This window comes from Lactuca saligna, chromosome 5, assembly GCF_052625555.1.
Source record: "Lactuca saligna cultivar CGN05327 chromosome 5, ASM5262555v1, whole genome shotgun sequence".
NCBI lineage: Eukaryota > Viridiplantae > Streptophyta > Magnoliopsida > Asterales > Asteraceae > Lactuca > Lactuca saligna.
The window spans coordinates 317,863,757-317,891,550 of record NC_136421.1 but is presented as its reverse complement, the minus strand read 5'-3'; the positions used below and the strand labels follow the sequence as shown (position 1 = coordinate 317,891,550).

The 27,794-nt window shown below is 35.3% G+C and overlaps 1 protein-coding gene across 1 annotated transcript; it reads right to left on the bottom strand.

Moving 5' to 3' along the window:
- Positions 1-17,262: 17,262 nt before the first annotated feature.
- Positions 17,263-20,831, bottom strand: LOC145047112 (arginine-glutamic acid dipeptide repeat protein). Its single transcript, XM_078995354.1, has 3 exons — positions 20,387-20,831; positions 20,178-20,329; positions 17,263-18,240 (listed from the first exon to the last, which is right to left on the bottom strand). The coding sequence occupies exons 1-3, from the start codon at positions 20,829-20,831 to the stop codon at positions 17,263-17,265; spliced, it is 1,575 nt and encodes a 524-aa protein (XP_078851480.1).
- Positions 20,832-27,794: the final 6,963 nt, after the last annotated feature.

The following is a 27,794-nucleotide window of genomic DNA, read 5'->3' as shown; positions in this document are numbered from 1 at the left end:
CCTGATAGTATGAGTTTAGCATTGTATGCTAGTTCAGTTCTCTCTACGAGGATAGAGTTGATTGAGATTGTTTTCCTTATGTCCAAATGCTGTTTGCTTTGTGCTATGTGGGTTTTGAAGTGATGGGAGTTAACTGTTAGGTGAATACGTTAAAGTCACATGTGATCAGGGTTGAATAATCTCAAAGTGTTGGATTTGACTCTATTGCGTAGCTCTTGTTTGAGTCCTAACCGTTGTAGAGATGAGTCCCTTACTCGAAGGATTATCCGAGCCTCATCACATGTGATTGTATTCAGGTAATAGTTAATTGGCATCACCAAGAGGCCTTCAGCAACTGAAGACTGGGTTGGGTGGAGTCAGAGGATTCCTTGGGTAAGCCTAGGATAAAGAGTAGCAGTGATCAGAGGTGGTGGAAGGGACCTGGTTAAGTCGAGGCGGTCTTTGGGGAAGGTACGAATAGATGTGGAAGGTAGTATGGGCACGTACTACTGAAAGCAGAAGATCCGTACCTGAACCGAGGAAGGCTAAGATAAGACCATGGAACTTGTAGTGGGTAGGATCCCTCCAGGGGTATCAGTATCGCTAACAGTTGTTATTTCTTTGTATTTCCGAATGGTAGTACTACGCCCGAGGCCAGTAGTTGGCAGTTCAGGAGAGGAATCAGGTTCCGAGCCAGTAGATGAGAGGTTGCGCAAGTTCATCGCATCGGAGATCACCAAAGGTATCCTTGAGTCGACCCCCATTATCTTTGGGTTAATCAAGGAAGGGATCATCGAGTTGATGGAGGATCGCCTCAGGGCGTTCAGGAGCGACATGGCATCTGGCCAGTCGGGATCTCGCACGCTGTCCTTTAAGGACTTCAGGGGCAGTGGTGCGCCGGATTTCCACGGGGTGAAGGACCCCATTGTTGCCAGACGATGGATTGCAGACATCGAGTCTGCACAGTTGACTAGCTTTTGCCCCGAGGGGTCGAAGGTGAGGTATACAGCAGGGTGTTTACGAGACCGAGCTCGAGATTGGTGGGATTCAGTGGGTGACTCTTTGGGAGCCTCAACTATCGAGGCTATGACCTGGTCAGACTTTGTGACCAGGTTCAGGGCAGAGTTTGCACCGGCTGTCGAGCTTCAGCAGCTGGCCGGGAAGTTTTTGGACATGAGACAGACGACGGAGACCGTGGGAGATCACCGCCAAGTTTCGGGAGAGGGAAGTGTTGGTGCCCCAGTATGCAGGCGATGAGGACATGAGGAGGACCCGCTATCATGACATGCTCCGGGCTGATATCCGAGAGCACGTTAGTTTTTCAGCTTGCCCCACCTTGGACTCCATGATTGCCAGGGCGAGGGAGAGGGAGATAGATTTGGAGCATATCCGGAAATGGAAGGCGGAGGAGGGACAGTCAGGAGGGGCTTCGGGGAAGAAGCCCAAGGGATCAGATGTGGGGCCGAAAGGCCAACAGGGACGGGGCCGCTGCAAGAAATGCAGCAAGACGCACGAGGGGGTGTGCAGGTTGGGATCATCAGGCTGCTACAAGTGCGGCAAGTCTGGGCACTATAGCAGGGATTGCACTGCTCCGGCAACAGTTATTCAGATGTCTGAGTTGCTGTGTTTCCACTACAACCAGAGGGGCCACAGGAAGGCCAATTGCCCCCAATTGACAGTTTCAGCACCGGTAAAGGCGCCAGCTCCAGAGACCCTGCGGATCACAGATGGCCGGCAGGGCAAGGCAGAGGCTCCCGTGGTTAGGAGCCGGGCATTTCACCTGACCGCTGAGGAGGCACGTGCTGCACCCGATGTGGTGACGGGTATGATTCTTTCCTTCTCATTTATTTATATGATGTTATGATATTGATATGTGCTTGGTTTATGTATATATATGTATTAGGATCGTTCCATGTGAACGATATCCCAGTCCAGGTGTTGTTCGACTCGAGTGCTACCCGATCATTTGTTTCCCTTGCGCTTAGCAAGAAGTTCACTGAGTCTTCGGGGATGTTGGATTGCCCTTTAGAGGTAGAGATTGCTGATGATCGATCGGTGCGAGCATCAGTAGTGTTCAGGGATTGTGTCTTGAGGTTATTTGAGGAGTGTTATCTGGTGGACTTGGTTCCCATTTCGTTGCGTGGGAACAAGGTGATTATAGGCATGGATTGGTTGAGCCCCAATGGGGCGGTGATAGATTGCGCGCAGCAGCTAGTGCGAGTCAGGACCCCAGGTGGGGGAGAGTTAGTGATTCATGGCGAGATGCCATAGTGTGGACCCGCTGTATGTTCAACAGCGAGGGCTAGACGCTACGTTCAGCAGGGATGCGCAGGATATGTCGCGTACGTGATGGATACCCGGGAGGCGGGTAAGGCGACAGTGAGCGAGGTTCCGGTGGTTCGAGATTTCGCAAATGTTTTCCCAGAGGAGCTTCCTGGGATACCTCCGGAGCGACAGGTGGAGTTCAGGATTGGCCTCGTTCCTGGTGCGGATCCGATAGCCAAGGCACCGTATCGGTTGGCTCCTCCCGAGATGCAGGAGTTGTCTGCGCAGATGCAGGAGCTACTAGACAAGGGATTTATTCGTTCGAGTAGTTCGCCCTGGGGAGCCCCGATTCTGTTCGTGAAAAAGAAGGACGGGTCACATCGGATGTGTATAGATTACCGGGAGTTGAACAAGGTAACGATGAAGAACCGATACCCACTCCCGAGGATTGATGATCTCTTTGACCAGCTTCAGGGAGCGTCTTGTTTTTCCAAGATCCATTTGCGTTCGGGTTATCATCAGATGAGGGTCGGAGAGGAGGATGCGCAGAAGACCGCGTTTCGGATGCGCTATGGCCATTATGAGTTTGTGGTGATGTCGTTTGGGCTCACCAATGCTCCTGCTGCGTTCATGGACCTCATGAACCGCGTATGCAGACCGATGCTGGATCGATCTGTGATAGTTTTCATTAACGACATCTTGGTTTATTCCAAGACGTAGGAGGAGCATGAGGAGCATTTGAGAGAGGTTTTGGAGACCCTAAGGAGGGAGAGCTTGTATGCCAAGTTCTCAAAGTGTGAGTTTTGGTTGCGCGAGGTGCAATTTCTCGGACACCTTGTCAACCAGAACGGGATTCTGGTCGATCCAGCCAAGGTTGAGGCCGTGATGTGGTGGGAGGTTCCGAAGTCTCCATCTAAGATTCGGAGTTTCCTGGGATTAGCAGGCTACTATCGGAGGTTCATTCAGGATTTCTCCAAGATAGCCGTGCCCCTGACGCGGCTGACGAAGAAAGCTGTAGTCTTTCGGTGGGGACCCGAGCAGCAGGCTGCGTTTGAGACACTGAGACAGAGATTGTGCGAGGCGTTGATCTTAGCCCTGCCAGAGAGCGTAGAGGATTTTGTGGTTTATTGTGACGCATCTATTTCAGGGTTGGGCGCGGTGCTGATGCAGAGGGGGCATGTCACTGCCTACGCTTCGAGGCAGCTCAAGCCTCACGAGGCGAACTACCCGACGCATGATCTGGAATTGGGGGCGGTGGTTTTTGCCCTTAAGATTTGGCGGCATTACCTCTACGGGGTTCGATGTACCGTTTACACGGACCACAAGAGTTTGAGGTACCTCATGGATCAGCCGAATCTGAACATGAGGCAGCGTCGATGGTTGGACGTGGTGAAGGATTATGATTGCGAGATCCTCTACCACCCGGGGAAGGCCAATGTACTTAGCCGCAAGGCGGCACCGATCAGGGACGTTTTCTTGAGGATGACCGTAGTGACTCCCTTGTTGGAGCGAATTCGGGAGGCTCAACAGGAGGCTATCAAGGAGGAACATCGGAAGAGCGAGTGTGTGGTGGGTCAGGTTTCCTCCTTCGATTATGATAGCCGAGGACTATTGACACTACACCGCAGGGTGTGGGTGTCGTATCACGGAGGCGTGCGCCAGCTCTTGATGGAGGAGGCGCACAAGTCCCGATTCTCTATTCATCCCGGGGCGACGAAGATGTATAGGGATCTTCGCCTAGATTATTGATGGCCCTGCATGAAGCGGGATGTGGCATGGTATGTCGAGCAGTGCTTGACCTGCAAGAAGGTTAAGGCCGAACACCAGAGACCGCATGGCAAGATGCAGCCATTGGATATTCCGCTGTGGAAATGGGAAGATATCACGATGGATTTTATCACAAAGCTTCCCAGCACTGCACGTGGAGTAGATTCGATTTGGGTCATCGTGGATCGATTGACCAAGAGCGCCCATTTTATTCCGATCTAGGAGAGCATCTCGGCCGAAAAGTTGGCCGACATCTATATCAGGGAGATCGTGGTGCGGCACGGGGTGCCAGTATCGGTTATCTCGGACAGGGATGTGCGTTTTACTTCTAGGTTTTGGAAGAGATTTCATGACGAGTTGGGCACTCGTTTGCATTTTAGCACCGCCTTCCACCCGCAGACAGATGGTCAGAGCGAGCGGACCATCCAGACTTTGGAGGATATGTTGCGGGCATGTGTGTTAGATTTCGGTGGTAGTTGGGATACCTATCTTCCCTTGGCTGAGTTCTCAGACAATAACAGCTACCACGCGCGTATTGACAGTCCCCCATTCGAGATGTTGTACGGACGGAGCTGCACGACCCGATATGCTAGGGTGAAGTTGGCCAGAGGGTCATGGGGAGCACCGAGGTGGTGCTCAAGACGACCGAGAGGATCCAGCAGGTTCAGAGCAGGCTTCAGACTGCTCAGAGTCGGCAGAAAAGTTACGCCGACAAGCGTCGATCCGACCTGGAGTTCCAAGTCGGGGATATGGTTCTCCTAAAGGTGTCGCCTTGGAAAGGCATCATTCGATTCAGGAAGTGGGGCAAGTTGGGCCCGAGATTTATCGGACCGTTCAGGGTTGTAGCCCGGGTGGGCAACGTGGCGTATAGGCTGGATCTACCGGTCGAGCTCAGCCAGATCCACAACACTTTCCATGTCTCTCAGCTGCGGAAGTGCTTAGTGGATGATTCAACAATAGTGCCGTTGGAGGATATTCAGGTTGATGACAGCCTGAATTACATTGAGCGCCCAGTTGCAATCCTCGACAGGAAGTCGAAGGATTTGAGGAACAAGAGGGTGGAACTAGTACAGGTGCAATGGCAGCACCGCAAGGGTTCGGAGTGGACTTGGGAGCCGGTAGAAGAGATGATGGAGCATTACCCCGAGCTGTTTCAGGATCGACCAGCAGACTTCGAGGGTGAAGTCTAAAATAAGTGGGGGAGATTTGTAGCACCTGGTTCCTGGTACGTGAGTTTTGTCTAAGTATTTTGTGTTTTTGGCCGTGGACTCGGCGAGTTGGAGGCCCGACTCGCCGAGTAGAGACGAGACTTTGGGGTGCGGTTAAGATGGCGACTCGACGAGTCCATATTCTGGACTCGGTGATTCCGTGCTGTCTGATGAAACCCTAATTTCCAAGGGTTTGCACCCTATTTAAACGACCATTTGCGCCCCAACTCCGCCCCATTCACCCTCAGAAGCTCTCCATACGTTCTAGCTCTTGTTCTTGTGGGTTTGAGGCATTTTAGTGTGTGTTCTTGAAGATTTTGAGAAGGAAGTGGAGTAGATCAAAAGGAAGGGAAGGAAGCCAAGTATCTTAGTGTTCTCTCAGTGATTTCTTTGAGCCGAAGGATTTCTGGAGCAGCAGTAGGCAGTCAGTTCCCGATCAGATCAGCAACTACTCCGAGGTGAGTTACCTTCCAGTAGCGGTGGGTCTAAGGCCACAATACCGGCCCACCGGTAGGAGATGTGTGATTAGATGATTGTCTTTGTGATATTCATCTAGGGTTGCTACTACCTGTGTTATGTTTATGTGTTAGTGACAGTAGGGGGAGATAGTCTCCCAGAATACCGGTCGATAGGGCCGAAGGGGCGGTCATGCCCAACCATGCTAGATAGACTATGTGATATATGTGTTATGTGGTAGCAGTAGGGGTGAAATAGTCCCTAATATCCGGTCGAGAGGACCGAAGGGGAGCCAGCACCCAGATATGCTAGGCAGTATCCGGTCGAGAGGACCGAAGGGGAGGCCAGCACCCAGATATGCTAGGAAGTATCCGGTCAAGAGGACCGAAGGGGTAGGTCGGGCACCCAGATATGCCCGACAATTTATGTATGTTATGTGATTATATGGTATGTGGTACAATGGGGGAACTAACTAAGCTTCGTGCTTACAGTTTTCAGTTTTGGTTTTAGGTACCTCTTCAGCTAAGGGAAAGGAGCCGGTGCGGTAGCATCATATCACACACACTCTTGTTTTTCCATACTGTGGATTTTCTGGGATGAACTCTGAAATATTATTATGATACTACCGGTTTTCAGACACGGAATATTATTATGAATGATTTGTAATGATGTCTTTACGTATTAACCTAATTTAAAAATGAAATTTTTAGCCGGTATTTTTGGGGTGTTACAAGAACATTAAAAACTAATTTTGTATTGAGATTAATATGTTTTCTAATAAGAGAAAAAAATAACTCTCACAGTTTTAATTACATGATTTCGAAGTGAAACATCCACCTCTAAAGTTTGCTCAAAGTTATATGTATTTTTTTCTTATTTCATAAACAGACATCAATACTTATACAATGCTAATAATGTTTTTATTTGTTTTAGGAGACATGGAAAGAAAACAAAAGCTGGTGGTAGATTAGGAGTTTTTAGGGTCTATGTGAAAAAAATTGATAACAATAGTTGGTACTTTTGACAATTTTCTTATTTTTAGTTACAAATGTTCTTAGTTAAGGTCCCATTAATGGATTACAAGTTGTAAGATGTTGCTTAGAGGTTTGTATAAAAAAGAATTTTGAATAGGGACTAAGACTATAAGTTACATATGGATCAATTATTTTCTGTAATGGTGAGTTACATGCAACATTTCTGTAAAAAGGTTTTCTGAACAGGGATATTTTGTGACTTATAGGGACCATTTCTATAAAAAAGAATTCTGAACAGGGGCTAATATTGTAATTTATACAGGGATCGATTTTTACAGTAATGGTGACGTACATGGTCCATTTATACAAAAAGGTTTTCTAAATAGGGACAGTTTGTAACATATAGGGCGCGCTTCTATAAAAAAAATTAACATGGACTATTACTATAATTTATGCATGGACCATTACTTTCTGAATGACAAATTTGACAATTTGTGTAAAATAACAGTACCACACATTACATAGTTACTTACACTTTTTTTGATAAGAAAAAGAATATTGCATGTAAAGGTCCCAACAGGCACACTAAACTATAAAAAAATAAAAATTGTTATAACAAGAACCGCGTTAAATGATTTAATTATCATTAAATGTTGGTAAAAAAATGTGTTTTGAACTATACTAGACATTGCATAGTTACTAAATCTTTAAAAGAATAAATATTTTCACTCCAATAAAACTATCAAGGGAAATCTGTAACTCTTTGTCCAAGCTCAGATGATTTAAGTTGGATACCCTGTTACAGAAACACCAAGGTACAACAAAAGAATCAAACACAAATTAAATGAGGTTGACCAAAAAAAAAAAAAAACAGAAAAATATAAAACGTAAATCGCAAAAGTCTAAATTAACATATCAAAACTTTAAGAAAAAGCCAAAAAGGCAAGAAGCATGCAAGGTATCATGCGAAACAACTAACAAAGAAAACCATGGAACTATTAACTTCAAGAATAAATTACCGACAACACCACCAGAAATTCGCTCAGTAGAGGATTACAACTTTCAAGTGCAGCCAGCAAAGACAATGTACTTTCAATATGAACCAACATTAGTATTGTACATTCAATACATCATCTATATAAGCTTGAATTTTTAGGAACAAAACCAGCCAAAGCTCCAACATTTCATAGAAAACACACCAGTAATGAGTTGAAACAAACATTAGCATTGAACTTTCAAGAGCAAATCAGAATTAGCTATCTATTTTCAAGAATAAACCAACACCAAAACCAATATTCCAAATCGATTACCCCAAAAATCCAGTCGATTTACACCTCAACCAATTCTATGAATGAAAAGGAGTCTCATATCTTAGATAAGATTGTGGCTGACTAACTAGAGTCATGGCCTAAATGAAGGAGTATGTACGTCGTGTGTGTATGTGTGTTAGAAGACGTTAACCAGATGATAATGAGTTGATCTCTAGTTCTCCATCTACGTGATTAGGTTAGACAACTGAGGCCTATATTAGTCAATCCATCCAATGTATCATTGGATTTTAATATCGAAGGGCAATTTTAGTATATTAGTCTTTTTTGATAAATTAATATGGTTATAAAAAAATTAAAAACGTATTAAAAATGTTTAAAAACCAAATTTGGGTAAATATGATAATTTAAAACATTAAGAAGGATAGATATGATATTTTGATTTTAGGTTGGGCAAACACAATATTTTGAAGCTTAACAAGGGTATATATGAAGTTCTCCTTTGATAAAATCACGAGTTTCAAAAAACTTATTTATAAACAATATTGAAAGTTTTATTTGTGAGTCTATTATCATTATCTTAAATTTACAATTTTAATCATTATCTATTTTGTGTAGATAAAACAACATACAGTTAGTCATTTGATAAAACAAGATCTTTGAGAAACAAACCAACCATGGATTACGATTATCCTCGACTCTTATTAATAGTCATTGCAAAACATACAACTAATGAAAACTGTCCTTTTTTTTTCAATTTAAAAAGATTTTTTTTATAAGGACTTAAAGACATTATTGGAATAAAATTATGGTTTACAATATTACTCCAGATATGGTAATTGCCTTAGTAACACGTATGCCTAGTGATAGCATCTGTAATCTAGTATCTTTACATAAATAATTTTTCTAATCAGTGTTACCCAGTAACATAACTGCAACTCCGACTCTTAAAAGTAACTAATGATTTGGTTGAGCTGGGACTTTCAAACCATTTAAAACACCTTGTGAATATAAATTTGCATTGAACTGATCATGAACAAAATCGGATTGGCAAAGACTATCTGAACTTAAATATTTTACTTCGCAAAATAAAATAACCATATAAAGAGTACATATAATAATCATTAATGATATATTTAAAAACATTAATGTGTTTAGAAAGTTTGAGGTGTCAACCATAATTGTATCATCATTATTATAAAGTAATATAATGGTGTTGTTTTGGTTAACAAAATACCCCTACCCCACCCTAGAGGTACACATTTATTGGTTTTAAACTGGTTCAGTTTTTTCAAGGATCAATTTTCGAAAAAGCGGTTTTTTCTGAATCGGTTCGGTTTTTTTGAATTCAAATTTTGTTAAAAACTTGGGGCGTGGGGGGGGGGGGGGGGGGGATTTTTTTGTTTAAAAACCGTTTAGGTTCAGTATTTTAAGAAAATTTGGTAATAATGTTAGTCTTGGGATTAAAAATTCACATAATTTATGTTTTGAATTGGTTTTAAACAGTTCATTTTAATGTTTTCCCAAAACCATAACTTGTTCATTGGTATATCAAAAGTCAAACATTCAAAATTAAAAACCACAAACTAAAAAACATTTAAATACTCCAAATTAATAAGATACCATGAAATACATGTAATTTAAAGTGCTTACACAATCTCATGAATCTCCCCTCCAAAAAGACAAAAAATAATTAAAAGTTTTGACCTTTCTACATAAGATTTTCCCATCTTCTAGCTACTATAAAAATCTACCATTTTATTTTCCATCTTTTAATGTCCCTTCAACAAATGTTGGACTTGATTTTGGCTCTTCATTATATTGTTAAAGGTAAAAGTAAATAATGATAAATGTCAACCTAAGCATAATGTTTCAATTGACCTGTTAAAAGATCAACCTTGGGTAATATGTAATTTTAACTTTTAAAAATAATCAGCAAAAAAGATACGAAAAAATATGGTGAGCAACAGTCAAATAACTTATAAAAAAGGTCAACTTCAAAATGACGAACTGTAGCATAAAAGTGTTAATCAGATGCTTGTCGTATTTGACAGCAATATCAAGATGAAAAGTGTAATTAAAACCCTATAAATGCACCACAATTAGCATCAAAGAGTTTCATAATTTACTTCTATAGTTATTTGCTTCTTTTTCTATTAGTAGGAAATAAGAATCTTTCGAAAATTGAAGATAGTGTTGCCTAGATCTAGATCCATATCCATTATAACAAATTAAATTAGCAATTCAAACAATGAGCAAATGAACAAAATTACATACCAAACCCATAAATCAAATAGCATATTTAAAAATTATCAAAATAATAATAATAATAATAATAATAATAATAATAATAATAATAATTTAAATATTAAACAATCAAGACACCAAAACTCAAAACCAGATTGTCATTTAAAGAACAAAAATTACCAGCAAACCATCAAGAAGAAAACTAAATTGAAAAATAGGATTGATTAAAAACATCCTAAGATTTATCCACACAACTATTACGTATATCTATCAATCAAGATCACAAGATTGTCCAAATGCACCATATAACTTAAGTTAGTTTGTTTATAATAACTTTGGATTAAATCTTTTCAGGTGTCCTTCACGGGTTAGATACCTATTTTGTAGCATAACATCACCATATAACATTTTGTATCAACATGTTTGGAAAAAAAATGTCCTTCAAGGCTTGAGTTATGATCCATGATAATTCCAATTATCTGAAAATTTTAACAAAATATGAGTATCAAAACAGGATCGTATCTTAACATGGTCCACGACTTAAGAGCCATATCTAATAGAACCTCTATGTTCTTAATCAGGTAACAGAACTCTAATCCACTAACATGTACAAAAATGATATCATCACTCAAAACGGTTAAAACCCAGAAGTTGAATGAGATTAGTTAAGAACAAAGTCTCCATGATTGGCACCACACTTTTCATTTCTTTCAAATTAGTTACATCCATTAATATATTTAGCATCTTTTGACCATTTGTTGGAACTAATAGATACATCATCTGCATGAGATTGATTGTAATTAAGTTAAAACTACATACATGTATTGGACCACGTTAAGGAAGAAAAGAATTATCAGTTTTGATAAATGCAACAAATAAGGAAGAGAAGAATTATTAGTTTTCATAAATGCAACGAATAAGGAAGAAAATACTTATCAAACAGCTAGACGATTTTTGTGACAACTGGCAGTTTCGGGTCAATCATAGTCAAAAAGTCAACAAAAGTCAAACCAGTCAACGAAAGTCAACTGATTAGGACATGAATTTTGGGGTTTATACCTTGTTGTTAGAGTTTTCGGTTTGGGGCTAAAAACTCTATGATTTCGCTTTTAAAGTTTCGGTTTGGGGGCTGAAAACTCTATGATCTCGGTGATACTGGACCGTAATCACCAGGTGATTTCGGTGGACTAATGAGGTTTTCGGTGGGAAAGAAAAGAAGAAAAGAGTTGACTTCGTGACATGAGGTTTCATCCTTTCCAACACAAAATATTACCCAACATGTATCAATGCTATTATCTAACAAATAACAATGCAAACATCACCTCACCCTCCCTCTGTATCTTCATCTTCGGCCGAGAACTCTCCAAACCCCCACCATCTTCAAAGTTCTTCATTTCCTCTCAAGAAACAAGTCCAAATCTTCCGATGAATTATTTCTTTAAGTTGGTTTGTTAGAATTTTTGGTAAGTATTCCATGTTAATCTAGTGTTTCTACACACTTTCATGTTAGTTTCATCTCATTTACACCCATTATCATGTGTTAAGACTCATAGGATAAAACCAACTTCAAAAAGTTCATCAACCACCTTCTAAGTGCTCTAGGTTTGAAGATCTTCACCATCACCTCTATCCAACCACAAACACTCAAGGTGAGTTTATATAGTAAAAAAAATAGGTCTTATCCGAAAACAGATCAACACGTTTGGTTATTATTTGAAATAACTCGGATAAACTGATAAAACATCAGGTTAACGGAAAAATGAAGATACAAAGAAAACAAAAACTGAATGAAAATTGATCCAAAACACAAACACAAATGGCTTATTCGGGCGCTCGAAACCAAATGGTTTAGGTTCGGTTTTGGTTTTTGACAAAAACCGAGCCGAGCTAATGTGTCATATAAGAAATGCCACCAAGTTTACACTACACCAAACATAAACAGTTGCATAGAAACTTAATTTGACCCATTTTATTTCCTAGAGTTACGGGCCATCATTAATTTCGTGCAGGACCTGACACTACAAGAATACAAAGCTAAGGCGACGACACCTATCCCGACGCCGGCAGTCGTCGCTATAGGTCAACCTATTCCGACGACAAGTTGTCGCCATAGCTTTTGGAACGTTTGACCAACTTTCTTTGACCGCTATATCTGTGCAGACGACAAGTCGTCGCCATAGGTCTCTCTGGGAACAACGAAAATGTTCGCGGTAATATGAAAATATATACCGATGACGTGTCGTCGGTATAGGTAACAAAAAAAGGATTTTTCATTTATTTTTATTCCAAGTGCCAGAAAAAGAAATAGAGCTAGCTATACCGACGACCTAACAGACCTATGCCGACACGCCTGTGCCGACGACTTTTTCCCGACGAATTAAATATGCATGTTTTAAAACTTTCACCGAATACAAAAAAACTAAAAAACTTCTAGCTTTGATATCTCGACTTTGGGGGACCAAAAATGGCAAATTTATAATCTAAAATCATGTACAAACTCTAAACTATATGTTGGAAAAAACCGCATGTTAATCGGAGTTGAAACGGATGAGATATGCATCTTTTACATGTTTCACAAAAACCGGTTCCGATCCTAAAAGTGGTTCCGGTTCAAAACACCGGTCCGGTTTTTAGACCCGGTTTACCCGGACCCAATGGACCCAAACCCGGATTACCCGGAACCCAGATAAAATCAATTTTTAAACTCAGAACCGGAACCAGTTTTATATATTCCGGTTCTAACGGTTCCGGTTTTCCGGTTCTAAATCTCATCCCTATAACTTAGATTCTCATGGAGGTTAGGATTTAAAAAGGATTTTCTTAGGCGTTAGCCTTTTTTTTTTTAAATAAAAAGTTGACGCAAGGGCCTGCTCTCAGCCAAGGGATGCCCATATGTCATTTGATTCAAAACATGAAATTTTGCAATTTTACAAATAAGGAGATGGGTAGAATAAAGATTGGCGAGCAGGGTTTTTGGAGGTGAAGCTAACCTAATATCAAATCCTATCTCTCTTAGACTCTTCAGAATATCATCGATTCATTATTTAAGTTTCTTTTGGATTCGGCTCTTCATATATATCCCATTCATGATTCTTATTAAATTGGAATAAAAACTTGATAAGATTTAAAATTGAAACCCATAAGAAATTTGAATAAAAAATAGAGTTGGTCAATCAAAACCGTCAAAATCAGAAAACCATTTTAACAAACAAAATGCTTGAATTAAAGAGAAGATATCCATAGGGAATTGATGTTGATAATAACACACACACTTTGGTGAAGGAGATGGATGAAAAAGGTATTTACAATGTGGGATTGAAGAATAAAGTAACAAAACGAAAATGAACAAAAGATGTTTGAGTGATAGCAGCAACAAAAAGAGAATCGTAAACAGATGCAAGGACTAATTCATGAAACCTAAATAATTAGGTAAATCTGAATCAGAAAACATACCAAATTAGCATCAATCTTGCTTATTATCATGAGAATCCCAATAATCTGGGAGTTGATTTCCCGGACTATAGTTAAGAAAGCGGCCGAATTGAAGAGTTCAGAAGAAATGGGCACGGGGCATACAATAGGTGAAGGGCATTTGCGGAAATTCACATTGAAAGACTCTGTGGGAAAATAAGTTTTGGGGAGACGGAACAATTGCCATGTGAAAAAAATGGTTTTATTTATTAGATTAGGGGATATAGTTTATTATTTATGTTTACTCTATTTTATTTTAATAAAAATTATTTTTCTACTGAAAATAGATATAGACTTCTAAACTCAAAATAATGTTGTTTTATATAACAACCGGTAAAGTGAATGTTAGCCTTCTAGTGGTGGCTTTTATGCCAAAGAAATAAAGTTGTGATCAAAATGAAAAACACCTTATAGTATAGTGGCTTTTGTGCTATTTGTGATTAATAATATAAAATCTTAATATCATTTTCATCTTCCTATTTTAAAATGAATGATTTTTGTTACATGTAATTTCCAAAAATTATTTTTTTTATAAAAGTGAATTCCTCATATACCTTTCCTTTTTTCCTTTTATATTTTACATTATATATTATTTCCATAGTAAAAGTATATTAAATCCCATAAAATTAGCATGTTTTCTAAAATTTTGAATTTCCTTTATCATCTTCCTTTTTATCCCTCTGCCTTGACAGAATCACATATAATCAACAACCTAAATCAACATTTCTTCCTTTGAAAATTTTGCGTTACGAAGATGTTTAATTTGCCCCCAAATTGATGATTCTCTTCTTTTCACTCAAATCCGCCATCCAAAACATCCTCAAGATCTTTTTTTTTTATTTTTTTTTTTATTTTTTTTTTATTTTTTTTTATTTTGTAGAAGGGAAGATGTAATGTTGGTGCCACCATATGATAGAAGGGTTAATGGTTAGGTCGTCGAAATATTGATCTCTCTCCATAATCGCCGGTCATATAGTCGAGTTGATAACTGGTTAGATTATTTTCTCTTTTTCCTGCGTTTAAAATGTATGCATTGTGAAAATTTCAAATTACATTTAATATTGTTTAAATCGTTGGCAATATTAACTAATTCATTGTTAACTTTTAGTTTCAATGTGAAATTTATTGTCATTAATGGTGAGTTGGTGACACAAGAGTTAGAAGTTTAATTAGTTTTATTGAATATTTATTTTCATTTCTACAGTATCCGAGAGCATCGAGATGAAAAGGGAATATAATCAATCTCTATGAAGATATGGTTTTGGCTCTGTCCAAGTTATAAACGGTTTCCCATTTTCAGATATGTTTGCCTGGAAAGATGTTTACCCTTTTTTTTTAAACAATTTTAATCCCTTTTTCATCACGTTATTATGTTCTGCTATAGTGATAGTGAAAGAAAATTTCATCATCTTTTCAAGAAATTTGTAGATTTTATTTTCTACAAATTTGTTCTTCGTATGATCATTCGTTTATCAAATATCCATCTGGATGAAATCAACTAGGAGGCCGGTCCAAAATAAGGTAAATTAGCTCCTTTACCATTCATTTGACTGGTATTTAGATATTGAATGTTTGATGTGTGTTTTTTTGTACAATGCATGTGATTATATCTCAAATGATTCTTCTAAAAAATTAAGTAGCGATTTAATAATATTTTATTTGAGTTGTGTTTGATGACCAATTGTTTGCATGTGGATAACTTGATAAAATTTGGGACGGTGGCATATGTATCGATCCGTGATGGGTAAAATCGTAAAAGGTTCATAGGATGACACTATTGATTCAATAGCGAGCTTGAAAGGTATATTTATGAATTTTATGATTACGAAGTTATTAATTTGTATAACTTCTCTGCCTACTACATAATACTATCAAAAGTTTAGGCATGAATTTTGTTAAACGATGTTCTAAACTAAACTTGAAAGTGAAGTCCTAACTTAAAAAAAAATTTGTATGGATGTGTTTCTTCATTGCTATCAAATGTTGGAACTGATTTAAAAAACTTGGTATTTTTTTAGTTTTTTTTATAGTAATGGTTTACAGACTAATTTAAGTTACAATTTAGTTACTAATATCAAGGTACCAGAATAGGTCTTTCTTCCTAGCAAATTATTACCCATTTCTATTTAACTACAATCATATGTTTTTTTACCTTCATAAAGACGACACAAAATGAAATGACAATGTTGAAAAACATTGGCGTTTTACAACAAAAATCAAAGTGGAACAATCTTTGAATGGTCCTGATGCTGTAAACATTTAGGTTTGCTTAAGTAGAACGATTTGAGTTTGTTTGTGTGTTTGTGGATATGTCTGAATATTTGTAATGATCATGCTACAAGGCCATTCATTGTGTTGTGTTGTTTAGTGTAGGTGAAGCATATCGAAATATTGTGATATGATGCCTTATTAAAGTGGATTATTAGTTATTTCTGTTACTTCAAAACCTCGTTCAAAAGGTGCACAGAATATGAACCATTTTAATTACATACGTCGGAAACCTTGTTCAAAAGGTGCACAAAATATGAACCATTTTAATTACATACGTCGGAAAGATGTGATGAAATGAACTTGAAAGACTGATTTATACGTAAACTACCTATGGAAAGATACTTTCACATTGATTATCTTTTATTGTTATTATAATTATTTTGTTATTTTATATTTTGTTGGTGGAGATGTATTTTTTGTCAAGGAAACATTATATCTAAAGTAATATCAATGATAATTAAATTTTACATTTATATAATTACCGTCAAAACATCTAAGTTTCCAAATAAATAAATGTTTGCAAATGTATTCTTATCTTTAAGGTTTATTAACTTTCGAAGTTGTTTTAAGTTGTCCGTGTGGTACACATATTACAATCTAGTTATATATAATAATTAATAAATATTTGAATTGATCATTATAAAGTTTTGCATCCATGTAAAACCAAGCAGTAATGATAGGTGTATTGAGAAAAATAAAAATAAAATTTGAATAACAATAACCGATAAACCGAGAGTTTGATTTTTCTACTTTAAGAAAACAAAAATTTGTTATTACAATTTGATTTTTTTGTTCTAATATTGAAAAAAAAGAGAATATAACCAGGTTTTGTTTTAATACATCGTTTATGTAATATATATATAAATTTTTTGCTTGATTAATTATTTGATTTATATCCTTTTGTTACATATAACTAAACTTTTTATCAGAAATTCAACAAATATTTTATGTATTTCATCTAAAAGATACTTTTGTACGGATTCTAAAATGTTAATCGGTGAAAACGGGAAACCGATTGGTTTATATAGTAAAAAAAAATAGGTCTTATCCGAAAACAGATCAACACGTTTGGTTATTATTTGAAATAACTCAGATAAACTGATAAAACATTAGGTTAACGGAAAAATGAAGATACGAAGAAAACAAAAACTGAATGAAAATTGATCCAAAACACAAACACAAATGGCTTATTGGGGCGCTCGAAACCAAATGGTTTAGGTTCGGTTTTGGTTTTTGACAAAAACCGAGCCGAGCTAATGTGTCATATAAGAAATGCCACCAACCAAGTTTACACTACACCAAACATAAACAGTTGCATATATAGAAACTTAATTTGACCCATTTTATTTCCTAGAGTTACGGACCTGAATCAGCAGCGGTTTTTGCACGAACTTGCCTTGGGGTGTCGTCCTCGATGTCTCTTTTCTTCTTCTTTGGGTTCATGGATCCGGTAGAGAGAGCTTCCAACGCTTTTGCAGTCAGCACACGGTTTCTTGTACCCTGCCTTTGACCATTCGGAGCAACCTCTTGATCTGTATCAGCACCATCATCCTTCAACTGATCAGGTTGGTTGGTTAGCGTTTCATGCAAAACAATACCTCCATCTGAATCATGAGTGGCTGCAGGGCTGTTCGACTCCTGTATGGTTTCTCCTGAAACAGAAGATGAAAACGACTCTTGCACATGATCAGTAGGTTCTGTATCAGATTCAGTATCAGACATCATACTTCTGAGTTTAGTAGTTTTAACAATCCCATCCTCCTCATGGGCGAAACTCACGTCCACAATTCTATATTGAATATGATCTTGTCTCACAGGTGGGTTCACCGGGATGTCAGCTGGGATAGGTTCGGCTTCATCAGGTCCAAGAAGCTCGGGCTCTGATGCAACCTTATCCAGAACATCCTTAAAACACTCAAAATACTGGACTCCTTTTTGTAGTGCCCTTCTAGAAAACTTTTGGATGCCAGGTGGAAGGAACACCGTCGGTCTCTTGGAGTTTTGGAAGGCATAGTTTATAGTCTTCTCCGAGTGCCATCCTCTTGCTAAAAGCCGAGGCCAAACAGCTGCCCAGAAAACTTCACTTAATTTCGGTTTGTTTAATTCATCCCCCTGGTAATTCAAAAGATTGATGATTTGTTCTGTGTTAAGAGATGCGTATTCAGGGTGAAGAATCCTTTTTTTCACCAGTTTCTTTGCTCTGCGGTCAGTAAGATCTCGCTTTCCTTTACCAATGCCTATGGATTCTATAAGAAGATCAGTGCCCACAATATCCCTTACAGTGAATACATATCTCTCAAACGAGACTACTCCATCTTCATACATTTTGCTAGCCTGAAAGAGATCCAAACTCATCAACAAAATCAAACTTTCATCCAGAACATAAATAAATGCAAGGATAAATTACACCAATCGTCCTCTAAGTGCCGGAAAGAATGTTTAGTTCCTATTTTTAAAAATTAAATCTGATCATCCCTCGTTTGCTTAAAACTTGCATGTTTCGTCCCCGATATGCGTTTGTTTTTGTTGCGTATGTAGTCCATAACAGATATAAAATGACCATAATGCCCTTTGTGTATTTCTTTTCCTATTAATTTAAAGTTATTATTATTATTTTAATTAAAAAAAGAAATGTGGTCCCACCTACCCCACCTTTTTTAAATTGTTAACCTAATTTATGTTTTTCTCTCTCAGTTTCTATATAGCATACCCGAAAGGTTCACCACCATCACCATATATCTAAACCACCACCGAAAACATCTCCATTTCCTCAGGTGTACCGCCGTCACCTACCACCATCTCATATCTTTGTCTAAAACCCTAAAAAAACTACCTAAATCTCCGTCTCCGTCACCATCAAAAACTTCACTATTTATAAACACATCACCTTCTTTGGAAATGTCACGTGGTTGTGACCGCTACCTTGCCGGAGAAGGTGACCTCTTTGTCAGACCTTGACCATTGTCGTCTCTATCGCCATAGCCTTCATCTTCGTGAAAACCTTCGTCATCTCAGAATTACAACATCTCAGATCTACACCTTCTTCGTCACTACATGTTCTTTTAAAAACTTCATCGATGGACTCACAAATCGGGAGAAAAGGGTGGTAGCTCGTCAAAGCTTATAGATTTGGTGAAAGATTTGCTCCATTTTTGTTATAGAGGTGAGTTTCTATGAACGTTCATCGTCTCAGGGTTAGAACGCCGTCCCCTTCATTGTCTTAGGGTTCCAATCTGAGGAATCAGTAACTCCGCCACTTAGTGTTTCGAATGCCACCTATATTTTGGGTTTGGTTTGGTTTGGTTAAGTGGTGGTGGATGGTTGTTTCCAGTGGTTCATGAAGTATTAGTGGTGAAAGGTATAGGTACCAGATTTTAAAGAGGGGATATGAGAGAGAGAGAGAGAGAGAGAGAGAGAGAGAAAGAGATGAAGATAAGTTGTAGTTTCCGATGGGTTTCGGTGTTGATGGATGGTGACCGGAGGTGGCTGGTGGCCAGAGGTGGATGGTGGCTGGGGGAGATTGGTAGTGTTGTAGTTGTCGGTTGTTGATGGCTAAAGGGGTTAGAGTTAATTTAAGCGGTTGTTTCCTTTACTAAAAATTATAATTAATAAAAATAATAGATTAGTTATAAACAAATCCATAAATAATTAATAAATAACAAATAAATGGAAAATAAATCAAAAAAGAAATAAATAAGGCAAAATAGTCTTTTTATGCATGGAGGGACGATCGGTGTAATTTACCCTGAATGCAAGAAACAAGATATATTCCGAAGTGGATACTAAAGTAATACATGGAATTCATCTTTCCTTAAATTAACTAAATCCTACTGCAATAATGATTTGACCGTTAAAGATTTTCGTTAGAAGAATCGAAGATAAAACACACGCAATCTTACAAATACTTAAACATGCAACCGTAAAGATGCATGATCCATCCAACTGAAGTTCATGAAAATGTTGATATTTTTAGATAAAAATTTGTAAGCTTTTTACCATGTCGAGTTTTCTAGAAAATGTATGCATTTGGTTAGCGAAAGAAAAACTACATTGATGATATACGATATTCAAGTTCTGATGGTGAACAATCTTGTAGCAAAGATTACGCTGAAGCAAATAGCTAGACATAATCATATCTACTAAAATCATCAGTAAAAAAGTGAAAAAAAAAAATCTAAATATCTAGCTATATCCTTTTAGATAGTGTACTAAATGGTCCACATACATCAGTATATATTAAACCTAGCGTGCAAGTAACGTAAAGATCATACCTGTTCCAAACTAGTTATGCTTGTGTCCGTGACACGAGGAAATAAACGAGAGAAAAGCTCATCTTGCCTCCAATCACTAAAAATAATTTTCCCAGGCATGGTCTTTTTGTTTCCCTTCATTTTCTTATACCTTAACCATTTTTTGTGTTCATCTGTTTTATAAAACTTTCCATAATAATAAGATAGCACATTTCGCATGCCTTTATTACCTATGAATCTGTTCACAACACCAAAATTCTTGCCAAATATATATAAAGCAAGAACAAAACTATGATGTTCATCTGGGCTCAAAGATTCAACTGATGAAACTGGAACCGGAAGTAAACTAGATTTACCCTTTGCAGATCCCTTTGCTTTGGCTTTATTTTTCATGGTTTTTCCTTTGCTCTTAGGTTGATCTTGAATCCAAGCCACCGGAATTGAGTGGCCAAACATAAGTTGCTCTTCAATATCAATCTCTCTATCATGAGAAGATGGCAATACTATGAGCTGCAAACGCTCGTTTTCTGTCATCAAAGGAGGGATTTGTGCCTGGTATTCATCTCCAATTCTGGTCTTTGTTACAGGCTCTCCAAAAATGTCTCCAGGAGCAGAAGATTGTTCCAATTGGAGCCACTGAACAGGTTGATCTGCATCTTCCATTTTATCATCCATCTGATCAAATCCACATCAATCAAGATGATGTAATTAGCTACAAATGTCAACTGGAATACATGGCTAAATCTCATAATGCTATATTTGAACAACAAATTAACTACCTAAGACATGTCCTTGATCATGCTAACATACACAAAGTTACCAACACCTTGTTTTAAATGCTTTAGTTATGTTTCATAGAGCCGTTAAAGAAAGTAAGTTACGCGGTATCCATGTAGGCAATCAAAAAGAAAATATATGTATACTAAGTGTATCTAGTTCTTAAACACATATAGCTTATGAATCCTTAAAAAGTAGTGTCTCTAATCCGAGTCTTTAATTAAGGGCATTGAACCAAACAATTATGCATATGCTAAGATTGAAACTCATGACTCTCAGATATGTGGAATCCTAGATTTTCTCTCCAAAAGATCCCTTGATCAGAGAAGAGATACTTATGGAACTCAACACAACATTTATGAGATTAAAGTAAATATGTATTGAGACCCTGAAGTGCTAAACGAGGCTCTGATACAATGTTAAATTTTAAAGATAAAAAATATGTTCTCTTATAGATAGAATGTTTAGGTACCAAAACAACTATGTAAAAGCACCTAAAAGACAATAGAATCATAAATAACTTAATTCTACATAAATTGCACTAGAAATGGCAAAGATTCAAATAGCAGGCTTGATCAATTTGAGATTTGGTTTCCCTTGAGCAATCTACTTTGAGGGGAATTAGTTCTTGCATTAACAATAAATTGAAATTTAGTTCTAAAACAAAAACATTGATACAATGTTCTAATTAATTAGGTCTCGTTAGATTTACTCCGACTGATCAGAGACGTAAACGTCCTAACGAGAAGCAAAATTTCACTCAGCCTTCATTCATGTGATCCACTATACCACCTTTTGCATGTCTGGAAATTTCTCTGAATTTTAAGAAAGCTAATTTTTCACTGTTGTGATGCTTTATTTATTAATCATTACAACAGTTATCATCTTACCATTCTTCTCTAAACAACTCTAACAAGCAAAGTAAAGAAATTCAGATGACCAACATCAACAAACGATAATGCTTAGTTATATCCATTCTTGAATCCAACTCCATGACAAAAATTAACATCATTACAAGAACACATGCGAAGAGCCAAAAAAAAAAAAAAAAAAAAAGACTTTTGGGGACAATTAAAAATAGCGTAATATAAGAAAAATTGAAAGCATTTCTGTTGAACACAGATAGTAATAGATTGAACCTACATCTTCCTGATAGTTCTGCAACCCACTAATCAATCCATGTTCCGAATTCAGCCTTTAACTAGTTAGATTACTACAGAAACGAAGTAAAATGAGGAAAAGATAAGGAAAAAGGCTACTTAATTAGCCTTGCGTAAGAACTTAAATATAACAAAACCCACGTGAAAACGCAAATCTACACAAATCGGCTCATCTATGTGCATCAAAACACTTCAAAACTGTGGTTGATAAAGATAAACAAAGCACACGTGGATTATAAACTCGCAACAATAAAAAGGTAAATAACAACAAATTCAAGTAACAAAACACTTGGAAACTGTGGTTGATAAGATAAAAAACAACAAATGCAAGTAACAAAACACTTCAAAAGTGTGGTTGATGATCAGAAAACGATCGTATGAAGTGGTATACCTTTCAGATGGGTACAATCTGAAGTGCAGTTCGTATAATGTTCTTTGGGACTTTGCGTGAGAGGATGGAGGTGGGTGGTAAGGAAAGTTTAGAGAGAATTAGAGAGGCAGTGAAGGCTTTGGACTAAAAAATTTCTTATGTAATTTGAGTTGACTCGGATATTATTAAATGTATATTTAAAATATATCTATGAGATCATACTGTTGAATTATAATTATTAATTGCATTCTATTCTTTTTGTTTTAACAGCATTTATTGTTACAGCATTATGTTAATTAGATATTTACAAATTACAAGTATCTGTAGAAAAGATCCATTATTACTCTTTTGGATATATGAAAAACAGGAAAAATTATAATAATTCCAACTCAGCATTTACCTTAATTCAAAAAACAAGAAAAAAAAAATAATGCAACCTTACCCGGTTCTTAGTTGTTAGTGTCTATTTACCACATTTTCAAATAAACTTGTCTCGAAACAACCGGTTTTCACAAAATTTTAGTTTGAATTTCAGAATGGTTTTGAAAGTAAAATTCTTAAATATAAAATGTCAAACAAAATCTGTTATTCTTTAATACCATAACTCCAAAAATATTCTTTGTACTCATCTTCAATCATAAATGCAATCATAAATGCAGATGTTTAAAACTTTATAGAGAGAAGAAAATAAAAAATATTGAGAATGAAGAAATTATTCTCAGTCACTCATTTTTTTTTTATTTTTTTTGTACAAAAGTCTTCGTTGTATCAGTGGAAATTGATAAGGAATACACATATGTTTCCAACAAAACATATTTCATTAAACTATACTAATAATTACCTTAATATATTCACAAATAGTATTTTTTTTTTCGTTTTTTTAATTTTTAAGAAGCTATTTTTATCGAAAAATGATTTTCATATACCAAAATTCATGATTTTTTATTCTCTACAAATAGACATCCATATTGATATACTTTTGAGATCAAATAATTTTTTTTATATTTTCAACTATCATTATTCATAAGTGAGTAAAAATAGTTCAAATTTTTGCTACAATACATTTATTATTCACTTATTAATAAAAATATATAATTAATTTTTTTACAGTTTAAGTATCATTAAACTACTTATTCATATATGAATAACAAATTAACTGTAACAAAAATTGATAAATGTTTTATTCATATATAAATATAAAATATGACGACAACTAATACACATTTTATTCATATATAAATATAATATATGATGAAAGATGATGTAAAAAAATAAACTTTAAGTAAGAAAACTTTATTACGTGTCATATTCATATATGAACGACAGTTAAACTATAATAAAAAAATGTTAAATATACGTTTTATTCATAAGTGAATAACGAATGTACTGTAATAAAAATAATTCTTTATTTTATCTTAAAACTCTATCAATATGGATGTCTATGTATACAAAATCAAAAATTATGAATTTTGATACATTTAAAATAATTTTTCAATAAAAATGGATTTCTAAAAATAAAATAAAATAAAAATATGTTTTTTTGTATATTAAGGTAATGATTAACATAGTTTAAAGAAAAATGTTTGGTTGGAAAACACATGTTTATCCGTTATTCATTTCTGACGGTATGCCTAAGTGTTTTGCGGTAAAATAAATGTGTGGCTAAGAATGATTCCCCAATTCTCAACTTTTTTTTTCTCAATTGAATCTCTCTCTCTCTCTCTCTCTCTCTCTATATATATATATATATATATATATATATATATATATATATATATATATATATATATAGAGAGAGAGAGAGAGAGAGAGTCAAGATCAAATAAGAAGGAAATTTTTGGTAAGAATGTAAGAAGTTTTTTTTTTCTACATATTTTTTTCGCGAACAAACAAAATGAATCATTAGATGATTCATTTGTAAGATGATTCACAAGAAAAAATTCTCAAAAAAACATCTCAATGATTCATTTATACAATGATTTTGTTGTTATTCATTAAAATTGTCATAAAAATGAATTTTTTCTTAATTTACTTAAAAATGAATCATAAAGATGTTTTTTTGGGAATTTTCTCTTCTGAATTATCTTACAAATGAATCATCTAGTGATTCATATATTTTGTTCGTTAAAAAAATATGTATAAAAAAAACTTTTTACCTTCCTAAAAAAAACATTTCTTACCGGATATATATATATATATATATATATATATATATATATATATATATATATATATATATATATATATATATATATATATATATATAATAGGAAAAAGTTAAATAAATAACCAATAAAAAATGTCGAAATTTAAAATAATCAATAGCAAAAAGAATGGTTGTAGACTTCTACGGTTGACGCGCATAAATCAGATTACACCAAAACAGATTTTTTTTTTTTTTTTTTTTACTTTAATTTTTTAGGCCATATATTTTATCACAATATATATATATATATATATATATATATATATATATATATATATATATATATATATCCGGTAAGAAATTTTTTTTGGTAGGAAGGTAATAAGTTTTTTTTCTATATATTTTTTTGACGAACAAAATAAATGAATCACTAGATGATTAATTTGTAAGATTATTCACAAGAAAAAATTCCCAAAAAAACATCTTTATGATTCATTTTTAAGTAAATTAAAAAAAAAAATTCATTTTTATGACAATTTTAGTGAATAACAACAAAATCATTGTATAAATGAATCATCGAGATGTTTTTTTGGTAATTTTTTCTTATGAATCATTTAACGATTCATTTTGTTTGTTCGCGAAAAAAATATGTAGAAAAAATATTTCTTACCTTCCTACCAAAAATTTCCTTCTTATTTGATCTGGACTCTATATATATATATATATATATATATATATATATATATATATATATATATATATATATATATATATACTATAATAAATGAAGGTTTTTTTTGCCACATGTCCTCTTCTCATTCATTTGGACACATGGTATTTTCTAGATTTTTTAAATTTTCTATTTTCCACTTGTCATTTTATTGTATTTTTCTATTTATTAATTTAAAAATTCCACATTTAATGTGTAAGGTAATATATATGTAAAGTATATTTATTAGAAAGAGTTTATATATTTAGTGTATTCAACACATTAAAGTTTCATTAATTTTAATAATTCAAATTTTTCTCATTTTTCTTATAAATTCAAACTTTTCAAATTGTTAAAATTTTATATTTGTTTTTTTTAATTAAACTCATGTAATACATGAGTCTCACACCTAGTATATATATATATATATATATATATATATATATATATATATATATATATATATATATATACACACATACTATTATTCATTATTTTTCGTTCTCATTCCATAAAAGTCCACATTAATATATATAAAATGAATTTGTTTTTTTTAAATCCCTTTATTTTCTTTGTTTTTTGAAAAATTAAGATCTATTTTTTATCGAAAGAAATTAATAAATATATCAAATTAATACTTTTTGTTACTCTTTAAACGTAGATTCATATTGATTTTAAAAAAATCAAACTTTCCACTCAGATTCACAGTATGAATAATATTAATTCAGATTCACATTGTGAATTTTGCAAACTAAATTATACACGGTTCAAATTGGCAATATGAATAAACAAATTTGTTGATTTTATAAAACTTGTTTATATTAATCAAAAGGTTAAAATATTATAAAATTATATGAAAGTATATTTTGAACACATCAAGTTTTGTTTAATCGATATTGATGTCTATTAATAGATGACAAAAAGTTGAGATTTTTTTAGTATATTTAGGTTTTTTGGGACAAAAATAAATCTAATTATTGAAAAAAAAAATTATAAAACTAAGTGAGTTTTTTCAAAAAAAAAAAAAGTTTGATGTTCATGTATCAATATTGGTCTATATGGAAAGAAGACGAAAAATAGTGAATAATGGTATATTCAGTTTATTTTCAAGTAAAAACATGGCCTAAAAATTTAATCAAAAAAGAATAAGTGTTATTTTTTAATATAATCTGTTGTATGTGCGTGCAATGTACAAATCTACAACCATTCTCTTGGCGATGGATCGTTATGATTTTCGGCGCTCACAATTGGTTTATTGATTGCTTGTTAATAATGGTTATTTATTGAACCTCACTATATATATATATATATATATATATATATATATATATATATATATATATATATATATATATATATATATATATATATATATATACACTGCAAAGGAAGACTCACCTCAACAGCTGATATCCAATTAATTGCTCAGGTCGCTAAATTAGATAACCTTGCACCAACTAAAAATAAATATAACCTTAATTAGCAATTAACCTTTTCTTATTTGGCCTAAAAACCAAGGCCCAACCCACTTGATCAAAAACCCAATATGGCCCAACTTCCTTATTAGGCCCAAAATCATCATGTGACCAATTCTAATAAAACTCATACCCAAACCATGGCCTAAATCAGAAGTCCAATGGCCCAACAAGGCCCAAGACTAAAACATCTATTTTGGGGATAACGTCTTGCGTACCAGAGACGTACGCCCCGCATACTCATCCATGAAGCACAACGTACAAGCGACCAATGCTGACTTCCAGCATTAAGTAGAGCGTGCCTCCACATACACCCAATATACTTGTCAGGGACCAAAAATCAACATTAACCTCTTAATGGTTAAGATAATGACTTCCAAACTCAGATATGAACCTAATGAGATGTCTTAACACATAAAGTTGGCAACTTTACCCCTTATCATAGCTTAATGGGACCAAAACCTTAATACAAACTATAATAAGCACCCAAACTCATGCATGGTCCAACCCAACTCATCAAGATGACATTTTTATTTACAAGAGACCTCACAAATTCCAAGATCCATCCTTCTAAGCTCATGGAGTAGCTCATACTCACATGAATGACTCTAAGGACCAAAATAAACCCAAAACATTCTTTAAACTAGATCTAACACCTAGAGTCATCAATTTAGAAGCTTTTTACCTCTAGAAGATAGATCAAGATGCACAAAGCTTGGATCCAAAAGCTCCAAGCAATCCCACACTTCTCCAAGAAGCTCTTTCTTCTTCTTCAATGATCACCAAAACGCATGAAAACACTCCAAAAGCTCAAGAACTACACCAATGGAGGATAGGGTTTCGATTTTAGGGTTTAAGGGATAAGGTTTGGCGTTGAGTTAGGGAGCTTAAATAGGGTCCAAGACCCTAAATTAGGGTTTGGGTTTGACTGGAGTACGCCCATCGTACTACAAGGAGCACCCACGACTTGTTTGCCTAGTACACCCTGCGTGCTTCCCAAG

Excerpts from the sequence above, each read along its gene's own strand:
- LOC145047112 (XM_078995354.1), bottom strand. The coding sequence starts at position 20,831 with ATGGATGATAAAATGGAAGATGCAGATCAACCTGTTCAGTGGCTCCAA. Across the intron at positions 20,330-20,386 it reads TGTTGTGAACAGATTCATAG|ATGAACACAAAAAATGGTTA; the intron begins GTAATAAAGGCA and ends TTTATAAAACAG. Across the intron at positions 18,241-20,177 it reads GCATAACTAGTTTGGAACAG|GCTAGCAAAATGTATGAAGA; the intron begins GTATGATCTTTA and ends GATCTCTTTCAG.